The sequence below is a fragment of the Nannobrachium achirus genome (assembly GCF_963921795.1).
Source record: "Nannobrachium achirus genome assembly, chromosome: 5".
In the NCBI taxonomy this organism is placed as follows: domain Eukaryota; kingdom Metazoa; phylum Chordata; class Actinopteri; order Myctophiformes; family Myctophidae; genus Nannobrachium; species Nannobrachium achirus.
Window position 1 is genome coordinate 24431006 of NC_137814.1, and position 12423 is coordinate 24443428.

General features: G+C 49.2%; 1 protein-coding gene across 1 annotated transcript in view; it reads right to left on the reverse strand.

Moving 5' to 3' along the window:
* The window catches only part of chd7 (chromodomain helicase DNA binding protein 7), a gene marked incomplete at its 3' end in the record, with an annotated part of 108095 nt that overhangs the window by 60824 nt on the left and 34848 nt on the right, over nt 1–12423 (reverse strand). Inside the window, exons 2-3 of the mRNA XM_080725656.1 lie at nt 8068–9679; nt 6957–7276 (exon numbers count right to left, since the gene is read on the reverse strand). Coding sequence (XP_080581782.1) covers nt 6957–7276; nt 8068–9559 — 1812 coding nt within the window. The 5' untranslated portion in view covers nt 9560–9679. The remainder of the gene's footprint in view (nt 1–6956; nt 7277–8067; nt 9680–12423) is intronic.

A 12423-nucleotide genomic window follows, 5' to 3' on the forward strand; every position in this document is an offset into this window, starting at 1 on the left:
ATGTGACATCGAAAATGTGACATCGACTTCCTATCTATGACACTCTGGCTCATGCATTTCCCGTTCATAAATTACAAAATAATGTTGCGCTCTGCCTCGCTCCGATTCCACAGCAAAGCAGATTCAGAGTGGTTTCACCAACACACCCAAAGAGAACAGAGATGCTGCAGAAGGAGTGGAGACAGAGGTGATGTGTGTTATCAGTGGAAAGTCAACCTGCTCCAGAATTTCAATGGAGCGAGCACACGCCCATCAAAAAAAGACACACACACACTGTGCGCATGTCACATCACGTACAACTACTGCAAGGTCAAGCATCACACATACCTGCACATACGTACGCTGACACATGTGTAAACTGAGCTATAAAGACAGCAAAACTTGTAGGATGGGCATGTGGAGTGAGGCAGAATGTGCGAGCGAGCAAGGAAGGAAGGAAGAGAAAGCAAGAGATGCTGTGCTAACAGATAAATGTGTCCTCGTGCCAAGCCTCCCAGATAATCAATCACACCAATGACAATGGAGCCACACACACACTCTTGCGTGCGCGCACACACACACTCACACACACTGCATGCACACGCAAACTAGCATGCAAAAGCATGCAGCAGCCCAGTAGCCTGTGTAAATGATGTCTGAACTAGCAATGCAGTGCAGAATGAGGACCTATGCAGGACAGGAGTGGACCGCTTTTTCTTCAGTAATCAACTTTTCTCTAATCTCTTCCTCTAGGCTTGGGGGGGGAAAAAAATCTGAAGGTGTCTGTCTCAGTATCATAGACACTAGGTAGCGTGCATGAGGTGAGCTGTTCCTGTTCATACTCAACCTAACATGTAATCTAGCAACATATTCTCGATGTGAAACCACAGATTGTGGAACTCGCGTCAAATTCTTGACCAACGCAACAAACACTCCTTACATCATCTAATGGATGACAATAGATATGTCCTCTGTGTGTGCTGGAACACAAGAGGAAGGGGCAAACTACTTTATTATAGTGAAGTGGCTGGTAGTTCGCAATTAGGCTATAGAACAATGTATGAAAACTGCTGCTGAGAGCACACGTGTGGCCCACTTTAGTACCCCTGCGGACAACAGCGATTAGTCCATAAAACAAACCTATATGGCATGTTAACAATAGCGATAGCGCAGCAGCGATCTCAGCTATGATAAATTCAAGCAGCACTCTTTGGTTACACAGGTTGAGACTGGTCTTGACCCAGAACGTGGACCGCTGGCTCCAAGAACCATCTCAATTTTTTGAGGGCAGGCTGTAGTTATGTTTAGAGGTGATTTTGCAGACGCAGGCAAAAAAATAAAACATCTTACACAAGAGGAACTGCCTCATTCACTCTCTCTCTCTCACACACGTATACATCCCAGTGGTGTGGCTGCCTGGCTAATGTGACAGGCTGAGAGAAGCTCAACGGTGTTGAGTTTCATCTCTCACAGGACGGAGGGGGTAGAATGGGGAGGAAGAAGTATGGGGATGAAATGTTCCTCGTTTAGTGACAGGAGAGTGTAAGAAGACAGGAGGGTAGAGGGATGGATGGAGGGAGGAGAGAGAGGATGGCTGGATGGATGGATAGATAGATAGATGACAGGCCTGAGGAAGCAGGGTGGGGAGGAGGAAAGGTTAATGTTGTAAATGGGGATATTGAACTGTCCCAAAGGAGACCCGAGAGAGAGGAGATGGTGATGGGATCCCAATACCAGTTTTCACCGCTTTCTTTGTCTATCCATGCATTCATATTTCTCCCCTATGCTTACCAACCATCTTCTTTTAACGCCCATAACAATCCCCAACGCGAGGAGTGAATTCAGCGTGGGCTATTGTAAAAGGTTCACGCCGCTAGTGGCTTGGGAGCTTTTGGCTACTCACCCTTCAGACCGCGCGGAGGTGCCAAAAGTCGAAGGGATGAAGATTTAAGATTATGTCCCTATTGGGACATAACTCAGACAGCGGCAAGTCATCTCAAGTGGACTACGCAACGCTCAACACGGCAACTCACTCGCTTTAGCTCACTCAGCTGTGTTTCACGTGGCTCAAGTCCGCTTTAGACGGCGCGCCTCCGTCGTCTCCACCAGCCAAAAGTTCCCAAGCTGCAAGGGGAGTGAACCTTTTACAATAACCCGCCAAATTCACTCCTCGCATCCCTAACCATTCCCTCTCTGGGGTTTCAAAGGGCTACAGATCCTGTAGGTCAGTCTGAAGTAAAGACCTGAGATCTAAGGGATGGTGTTGTCCAAAAGTAAATTGAGCTTTAAGCCCGACCATATATACAGTTTGTTTTTTAAATATTTACCTACACTGATCGTCAAATCAATTTTGGGTTTGGGATGTGCATGTCTTTCTTCTTCTTCATTCCAACACAAATGGCACAGCACCCACACGTCATCATCAGTGCCCAGTCTGCCCACACAGGAATGCAGATAGTGGGCTGCAGATGTGCCATGCCCCATGTGAAATAAACACTGCACATACAACACAACAATGTCTTGTTCAGAGGCTGTCGTGTTGTATCAAAATGTTGCATGAAATAACGCTAATAATGTATCGTACTTCAAGAAGAAGAGGCCGACCTTCGGAGACACTGGGGAGGCCCAGCTGAACTCGGGATTACCCTTTGGTTCCTCCCACTGTGACCTAGCTAATCCCTGTCCATATGGGCCCCAATTAGATCAGATACACCTCATCTTTTGTGTTCAGTGGTACCTGGATGTTTGAAGGATCATGGATAAGCTGAGAGTGTCGTTGCAATAAACATAGCGGAGTATTATAAAATATTACTCAAATCAGGGGCGCTTGCTGGACTAGCGGTCCAGGCGCATACCACATAGGTGCGCAGCGGTTTACGGTTTAAAGGTCTTATGACATCAAATTTCATTCTTTTTTTCATGTTTCCTGACCTCAATTACACGAAAAGAAAATGAACTTTCGAGTGGGTTTTCTGTAATCTGTAGTTTTTTTATTTACAAGGCTCAGAAAAGTTAGTTAATTTGCCTCTGGACGTATGCATCATCATCCAGGGGAGGGTGTGGTTGTAGGGGAGGTCAGTTTTTGTTTGGTGTATTGAGGTCAGGAAACATGAAAGAAAGCCTAAGAAAAAAAAAGAAAAAAATATTGATGTCATAAAACCTTTAAAACCATACAGTTCGCCTTGCACAGTTCAATGCACATTTATGGACCGTGCCTTTTTGTTTTGCAAAAAAAGAAAAACTGACAGGGTAGCAACCATATGGCAACTGTTTCCCCTATGGAAACTCCCATAAATTGTCAACATCTTTTTAACCCATTTAGTGCTCCAGACATGAACGGGTTAAAATGTCCAGCGTGCCTCTCGCAGGCTCCATCCGCGGCCATCCGTGGCCATGAAGGCCAGAAGTCCATTGCGTAAACATTTCCGGTTTGACGTCATGACGTCATTCAACGGAAGCGATCGTCACCCCATGCCGTTGCTGTAATGGCCGATCGTTGCCTTTGTTATTTTGTTATTGTAGCGAGAATCTAATGCCATCCTTGGCTTTAAAAGTGTTTTTTGGAGAAAATGGACATTAAAGATGAGATCCACCGTCGGCCTCCATGTTAAGGGATTACTATTTTGTGCACGTGGATCCGTGATGATGAATCGGCGAGTCCAATCGTGCCAGGACTTTTCAACGGACTGTAGGGTAAGAGTGCCAGCGTTACTCTATATACAGTATTTTACGCGAGTATACTCGGGATCGGCACTCTAAATACTTGAGTATTTTTCACGAGTATACTCGGGATAAGCTTTAAATGAGTTAATTAGCCATTGTAAATGTGGAATTAATCAAGTTTGCCCATTTGAAACCTAAAATCTAAACAGCAACCATTTTTATTGGACGGTCGCATTTTTTTCTCGAAAGCTTTTGATACCATAGCACAGAGGCAAAATTACTCTTCACTTGTCTAGTTACACCAGGGCGCCACTGCAGCGATCGGGCGTCACGCCATCGTCAACGCAAGGAATGTTTCCTTTTTAATCAATGAAGGGTGCGCCATTGCTGATGTTGCACTGCGTTCGGTGACTGCGTCCCAACCTCACAATTCGTCCCGGTTTCGTTTTTTGACGCCGTCCAATGCAGGCATGATGCCCGATGGCTGCAGTGGAGCCCTGGTGTTAGTCGTTAGGCCAACATATCCAACCAATGCTGTAACCGTTACAGTGTAACGTCACTCACACATTACTGTGTAGGGAACAGATAACACGGTCATACTAGTGTTTCAACGATGGGGTTGTAAGCGACTCGTACTGCCTAGCAAATTCAGGCAATTATAAAATAACCTCTGACAAACAATTTTGTTTATAAATAATCGTGATTGATAATTGTGATATTGTTATATATAATAACACAATAATTGAGATATATATTCAGCATAATAATCAGGATAATCATTATAGTATAGTAATAATCAGCAAGCCCCAGTCTCACGTGAAAATTAGGAGAGAGGAGTACAACGGTTACGCCTAAATCAAATAATAAAGAGCCACTAAGATGCCTACTGGCGTGTATATAATACAAGTTAGCAAGCAGTTAGCAGGTCGAGCTAGCAGGGAGCACATTGAAAGGCTAAAGGAGCGGGGGAGGGGAGCCAGAGAGGCATGGTTGTATGTCAACTAGAGTGCAGCACGCGAGAGTCAGCCAGCATGCGAGATGTAGAATAAAGGTCACAGCTCTGCGCTCTCTCAGCGCTATGACCTTGAGCTGCTGACGACTAAAGGCATGCATGTATGCATGTGTGTGGTTGTGTGTGTGTGGGCACGCGTGTGTGTGTGTGTGTGTATGTGCGTGCGCGCGCGCGTGTAATAACCATGCTTAGAGAACAGATGGAGCTTAGAGAAGCAGACATACACAGTCATCATGATGGACCGGCCCCCTGGCTAGCACTGGGCTGCGTGTGGATTTGTCTCTTTCTAGCAAGTGCACGATGATGCTAGCCAGTACTCTACCCTACCAGACTGCTTCTCAAAGTTGGGTCCGGGCCGGGGACCCCGTGGGATCCTTGAGGGGGTTCTAGGGCACACAGATAAGTAGCTGATGCGACACGTTGTGAGCTGGTAGATCTGCCATTTTCTTTATTTTTGAAAATAGGCTGACAGTTGTTAATTTCACCAGCTATGAGGTCATCCAATGAGATAATGTATTGTATAAGAATGACTATACAAAGCATAGCTTTCTCTCCATACCTACAGAAGAAACAGAAATTCTGTACTTAATCCAAGGCAACAACCTAGATCTTCTCTTAAGGCTCTTACAGGCTCCAAATGCTTTCAAAACGGGGGCTGTACTCTTACCAGTTTGGGGGTCCTTGGCTTGGCATGAAAACCACTGTCCCACCCACACATTCCCCTAGATAGGCCATTCCATCTCCCCAGGCATATTTCTAACCCCATCCCAGACCAGACTAGGCCAAACAAGTCTGTGTGTGTGCACGCGCTAATGTATGAGTGAGCGTAAGACAGAGGGGGGGCTCCCCATCCCCGGGGCTACACCCAGGATGGCGAATCGAGCGCACCCAAGCGAGGAGCAGGGCTCACCAGTCAACCTGGCATCTAGGTCAGGAGCACTGGAAATATTAACTGTGACGGCTGAAATGTCAACTAACAGAATGGGCACATAGGAGCGGGGGGGAAGGGGGGGCGGTTGGAGGTATGGATGGGGAGGTGGGGGTGGATGACGAGAGAAGGGTGGTGTGAATGAGAGAGGACAGTTAGAGAGACGCTAAGTGCTGGATGTATGCATGTATGCGTGTGTGTGTGGCAACAGGGCTCCTATTGTGTATGAATGGGTCAGTGGAGAAAGGGGGCTTTGAGCAACAAAACAAGCTAATGGAAGCCAGGGGCACGTGACACAAGCACGCACACAAACACAGATATGTGCACGCAAAAAATACACAGCGTGCCATTGAGCGCTAGTAACCTCCACTTCCCACAACCCCCTTCTCTCCCCCAGTCTCTTCTCACTAGAAATTCTAGATTTCCTCATCTTCTCTCCCCCCCACTTGTTTTTCCATCATATTTCTTGCTTATCACTTTATCACCCCCGCCCTTCTCTCTCCCTCTCACTATACGGCTGCACTCCATTAACTTACACATGACACCTCTGAGACAAACAAGACAGACAGACGGGCAGAGTGAGACAGAAAAGTGTGTGGCTGTTGAGGGGGGGGGGGGGGTGATAGAGAGATAGGAAGAAGAAAGGAGAAGAGGGGGAGCCAGTTGTCTGGTGGTGCGAGTAGAGGAGCCAATCTAGTGTATAGGCTCTATACTAGCAGGAGGCAGAGAGAGAAAAAGATGGAGGGAGGGAGAGAGAGAGAGAAAGAGAGAGAGAGAGCGGAAAGAGAGGAGACAGGGAGGAGGGAGAAATGCTTAGAACAGGAAGGGAGGTTTCCCCCTCCTCAGAGAGAGAGAGAGGGAGGGAGGGAGAGAGCGCGAGCAGGGGAGATTATGCTGGTGGCGCCTGTGTGTGTGTGTGTGTGTGTGTGTGTGTGTGTGTGTGTGTGTGTGTGTGTGTGTGTGTGTGTGTGTGTGTGTGTGGCAGGATATGCAGCTCACAGGAAACAAACAGCTGTAAAAATCCATTTCCCACACACACACACGGAAACACAACCACAGAATTGAACACACACACACACACACACACACAACCAACAGTGACTGGCAGACACAAAAAGATAAACGTGCACGAGTTTAGTATACACAGTACACAGTACACACGCATGCATGCATCCACCCTGCCCCCCTAAACCAGCACCAAAGCGATGCCATGTTCTCAAATGTCAGATACACACACACACTCCCAACAAAGGAGAGAAAAAAAAAACATACAATCCCCCACCCACATGAAAAACAAACAGAAAATACGCCCACACATGAAAACAAACGCACTTCTCTCTCCTTCTCACACACGCGTTACCACATCAAACTCACCTGTACGTGAGGCACTTTCTGCGGGGTGAGGGGGGGCGAGGACAGCGGGTGGGCTGTCTGAGGTGGGGGTGCCCAGGGGTTCGGGGGCTGGCTGGCGGGAGGCTGGGTGCCCTGAAGGTGGAGGGGATGGGGGGGCAGGTGCATGTGCGTCTGGGCACCCTGGGTGGGTGGTGCTATGCCTTGGTTCAGGGCCGGGCCTCCGTGCGGACCGACACCCGGGCCCTGGAAGCCCAGTGGAGAGACCTGGAGAGGCGGCCCACCTCGCGAGGCCTGCAGCAGACGCTGGTCCCCTCCTTGGCCCACTGGAGCGTCAAGGACACCTATGAGCCAAGACATTTGAACGAGAAGAAGGAGGGGGAGGTCAAAGAAGGCAGAAGAGACCAATATACTCATAGACGTCTAAATCAGTGGTTCTCAACCAGTTGTCCGGGGACCACCAGTGGTCCTTGAGGGGGTTCCAGGTGGTCCCCAGCAAAATGATGGAGTTGCTAACCAAGATTCAATAACTTTATTGCCTGTCAACATAGTTGATAGGAATTTGTCACCCATAAACACACAAATGTGTTTTGTGGACCAACTGGACCCTTATCGATCTTTAACTCTTGAGTTAAATTTGTTAAACATCTGCATTATTAAGTCACAATTAGAGACCATAGAAGAATTGTTATTTTGATCAACGTTTACCCGTTATCTCTCCTATGGTACCAACATCAATACAGCATGGAAATGTGGACAAAATCTTATCAAACGACAACCAATTTTCTTTTTTGCATGTACGGTAATAAACAGCCTCAGAAGGTAAAATCATCATGATAATTTATCCAGTTGTACACTGTGAATTGGAAACTCGGGTGATGTTGAACCGTTTTCATTGTAGCGAGTCCCAGTGGTCATTCAATAAAATGGGTTTTGATTTATTTTGTGTTATATAATTCATTGCGTTGTGAGCTTGTAGATGTGCAAATGTCTACCAATGTTCACCTATTATTACATTGCCCAGAATAGGGATGTTGTTGTTCACACGGGCCTGTGAAACAGCGGAAATCAGTCAAAACAAACCAACGCAGAACGAGGACAACCAATAATAGCCTAATCTACTCCATTTACATACCTTGCTGTGGCTGGTGCTGCGGCCGATTTGGGGCCATCTGAGGCCCGCACTGTGGTCCTATGCCTTGATACATCTGCCCTGCATTGGGGGAAATATTGTGGTGGTGCTGGTGTTGTTGTGGATGGGGGTGGGAGGCTGACAGAGGGGGTTGAGGGGTTCTCTGAGGTGGAAGGGCCATGGCGTTAGGTGGAGACTGGAGGGCGGTGGTGTACCCCGACACTTCTGGAGGGGCCACCAGCCCTGCACTGGGGGGCCGGCCCTGTTGAGGAGGGGGTGTTGGTGTCCCCAAGCCCCGCATGGGAGACATGGAAGATGGGGAAGGGTAGGATCCCTGAGATGGGGGGGCGAGGTGAGGCTGAGGTTGGTTTGAGGGCTGGGGGAGATTCTGGGGGTGCTGTGGGTGGGTTTGGGGGTGCATAGGCTGGCCCTGCTGTCCTGTCTGTTGCTGTATCTGAGCAGGGTGAGGTTGATGGGGCTGGAGTGGAGGTCCAGGAGGGTATCTCTGCGCCTGTGGCCCAGCTGCAGGGCCTGAACCCTGGGTATACCTCTGGCCCAGCTGCCCTGGTCCCATGTTCTGGCTGGTGTTAGCATTGACATTAGCATTGGCACCCTGGCCAATCCCAGGGCCCATGCCCTGGCCCATGGCTCCATACTGGGTCTGGTAGCCAGGGTACTGGCTGCCCCCAAATCCCCCAATGCCCTGATGATGCTGGTGGGGATGTGAGGGCTGTCGGGAGGGGGAGTGGGGGTATCGAGGTGTGTGGCCCATGTTGTATGACTGAGGCTGTGGTTGGGATTGGGGGTGCCTCAACTGGGCGCCCCCCATTCCAACGTGCCCCATGTAGTGAGCTGGGTCCTGGGCAGAAGGCGACACCAGGTTCTGGGGAGGGTAGTGTTGGTTCATGCGGCCTGCACTGGAAGCGGGCGGGCCTTGCATCCCGCTGTAGTCTCCTCGAGACATCTGATAGGCTCCCATCTGGTTGGGCCCACCCCCTGTCTGTGTGGGAGGCTGCTGATAGGCTGATCGGTTCTGCTGCTGCTGGCCCCAAACTCCACCCCCTGCTCCTCCTCCAGCATCACCCGGGTAACCATGGAGAGGGTTGCTGGGGTTACCGGGGTTATTATGGTAACGGTTGGCCATGCCGTTCATGGCTGCGTTAACGTTTGGTGGTCCTTGGGTAGGGCCATTCTGGGCCATCATTCGTCCTCCAGGGGCCCCAGGCTGATCATAGCCAGTATAGGGGCCATGATCATAGAGCTGCCCCAGTTTAGGCTGTCCTGGACTGGGTCCAGCTCCATGGAGCAGCGCCTGGTGGTACCCTCCGGCTCCCTGATGCTCGTGGCCGAGAGCAGGGTTACTCTGCTGTGCTAGAGGGTTGGGCTGGCCTGGAGCAGGCTGTGGGGGAAAGCCGCAGTCTCCTAAACCATCCAACCCATCTGAAAACAGCCCTGCATCGTCCCCAAACAAGCTCAACATCCCTGGGTCCGCCATGGCTGGGTGGAGGGCCCACGGATGGAGGGGCTGGATGGAGGGAGATGTGTTGTGCGATGAGGAGCTAGTCCGTTAGCTGCTAAGCTGAAGCCTGCTACTTCATGGTCCTCCTTAAGGCTCCTGTGGAAATGAGAGAGAGAAAGAGACAGAAAGGGAGGGTAGTATAGGTACACATGGGAGAGAAGGGGAGAAAAAGAAAACACAGTATTAGTTGTGTTAATTCCATCACGGCTGTGATTTTTTTAAGTGATGCAATTGATCAGCAAATGGCTCAGCTGCTTTAAACCACCACCAAAGACCCTCCACAGACACCCTATATTCCACACCACTACCATCTCCAACACTCAAAAACTTCACACATGCTCCATATACATGCAGACACACACAGTCACCAAGCACATTAGCACTTCCCCCACCCCTTTCCTCCCCCCACCTCCGCTCCCATTTTACTCCCAAACAAAAGAACTTCTTTCTTTTCCAACACACACTCAGAGTCATCCAGTGTGTGTGTGTGTGTGTGTGTGTGTGTGTGTGTGTGTGTGTGTGTGTGTGTGTGTGTGTGTGTGTGTGTGTGTGTGTGTTAGAACAAAAGACCCAGCAGATGCAACTCTGTTTGAACAGCAGCAGCTGCAAACCAGCCAGCCAGTCTGCAAGTCGGTCAGCCAGTCAGCCTGCATAACAGCAACGGTCGGCCTACCAGCAAGCCAGCAGTACAGGCAAGTGTGTCAGCCTGTACATCAGCCAATAAATCAGTCAGCCTGCAAAACATCCAGGCAGCCAGACAGCCAGTCAGTCAACCAGACAGTCACTCAGCCAGCCAGCCAGCCAGCCCTGGCAGATGTGTGAAGACAAGAGAGCAAGCCACCTGCTACTACACCAGCTTGCTTGTGTGTCCGTGTCTGCGCGCGTGTGTCCGTGTGTGTTTGTGTGTCTGTGTCTGTCCCTGGGTACACATGAAAATAAACATGTATGCATAGTGTGTGCCAAATTTGTTGTTTGCATGCATGTCTGCTGTGTTTGAGTTGAGTTGAGAGATAGTGTGTGTGCATGTAATCAGATGAGCAGAGGTGTTTTTTCCCCGATAAAGAACACCCATTGGGTGGTCATTGCAACACGCCACTCATTGTGTGTGTGCACTTGTGTATGTGCGAGTAGGTGGATCTCAGTACGCATGAATGAGTCTGTGTAGGCCACGTTAGAGAGAGAGACAGACACACACACACACACACACACACACACACAGACAGACAGAAAGATGCAGAAAGAGACATGGTGGAAGAGGGAGACCGCTGCTTCTTTGCCAAAACTTCACTTGACAATCCACCGCTGGAGAGTTCCCCTCCCCTTCACTCTGCAGTCTGCACGCCCCCCCCCCCCCCTTCCTTCTCTTCTCCCCCCCCCACACTTATCTCCATCTATCCATTCGCTTGGCAGTAGTGCTACCTAGTGATGGGCAATCCCCAGATCATTTCATTCACGTTCACGGTAATGATCCGTTCAAAGGATTCATTCAAATGATTTGTTCATAGCACGATCGTCCCGTGAAAAACACAATCGCGGGAGCGTTTTTATTAGTCGGGAGTCCAGCGCGCCGTCGCGTCTGACGGCCGGGGCTATTAGGGGGAGGTGGCGGGGATGTGAACGAATGTGTGAACGACCCATTTCAGGGATTTGAACGAATTGTTCACGAGTCATGCTAATGATTCGATTCTCATGAACGAATCACTCATGAACGACACATCACTAGTGCTACCAAATGGCAGACTAAGCAGCCCATTTATTCTCAGGGAGATGTTTCCTAGTGTTACTAGCTTGAATCTTGAACCTGCTGTGGTAGCATTTTGACTTTAAATAGCTTGATAAAGTTCATTTTACAGAAGCCATGGAATATGTCTGCATTGTTAAAGCCTTAGTTACACTCGGACCAAGGCCCGGCCAGGCCTGGCAAAACGGGCCGGGCTAGGGACGTTACTGTATTTCACCATCGGAACATTTTGCGCACATTTCACTCTAGACTTGTGGGCATGACATCTCCGCAGGTGCACTAGAGGGGGTGTATGGGAAGCAGCCCCCTAGGCTATGGGTTCTTACACTCTGTCTTACATACAGTCTTAGCAACATGGAAAGCGCAAACTTACATTGGTCGTGTCATGAGTAAATTAGCCAACAAGCTGGCCGCAATGAGCCGAGGGCTTTTCTAAAATTTCTAGACACCCGACTCCAGTCTAGGCAGTCACACAGACACACACACAGCAACGAGACGAGCAAAGTAGGAACAGAGCAGCATAATCACTGTCATTTCTCAAATAAATCGCTCTGTAATTGTCCGTATTTTAGGGACGGTTGGTAACCACGGCAAGCCGACAATTATCAATGGCTGATTTTCTACTGCAAGGACATAACATCATTCCAAACGGTGGCTGAAGGAATATTTCTTACTTGTGTGAGTTCTTGACTTCTTCTGGGTTTGTTTTTAACAGAGGCGTAAGTGCGCAGCTGAGAGTAGTTTCTGCCTGCGCGCACCAGTGAAAGCACACACTCGAAAATAATTAATTAATAATAAATAAATAAATGTCGGGCTTCGGGCCGGGCTCAAGCTGTAAATCGCAGCACCAATCGGGCCTGGGGCCGGGCTGGGCCTGAATTCCATGGGCCAGGGCTGGGCCGGACCGCACATTTTAGGCCCGTGCAGGGCTCTAGTGTAGACTAAAGTTCCAAAAATGGGGACATTTTTGTACATCACACAAAGCTGAACGTCTGCCAGTCATTTGGACAATCACCAGAATATATTGTTTTAAGAATGCAGGTGTCCAGAGCAACTCTGAAGCTGTCATTACAAGTTGACCCGTCTATTGAATACTGCT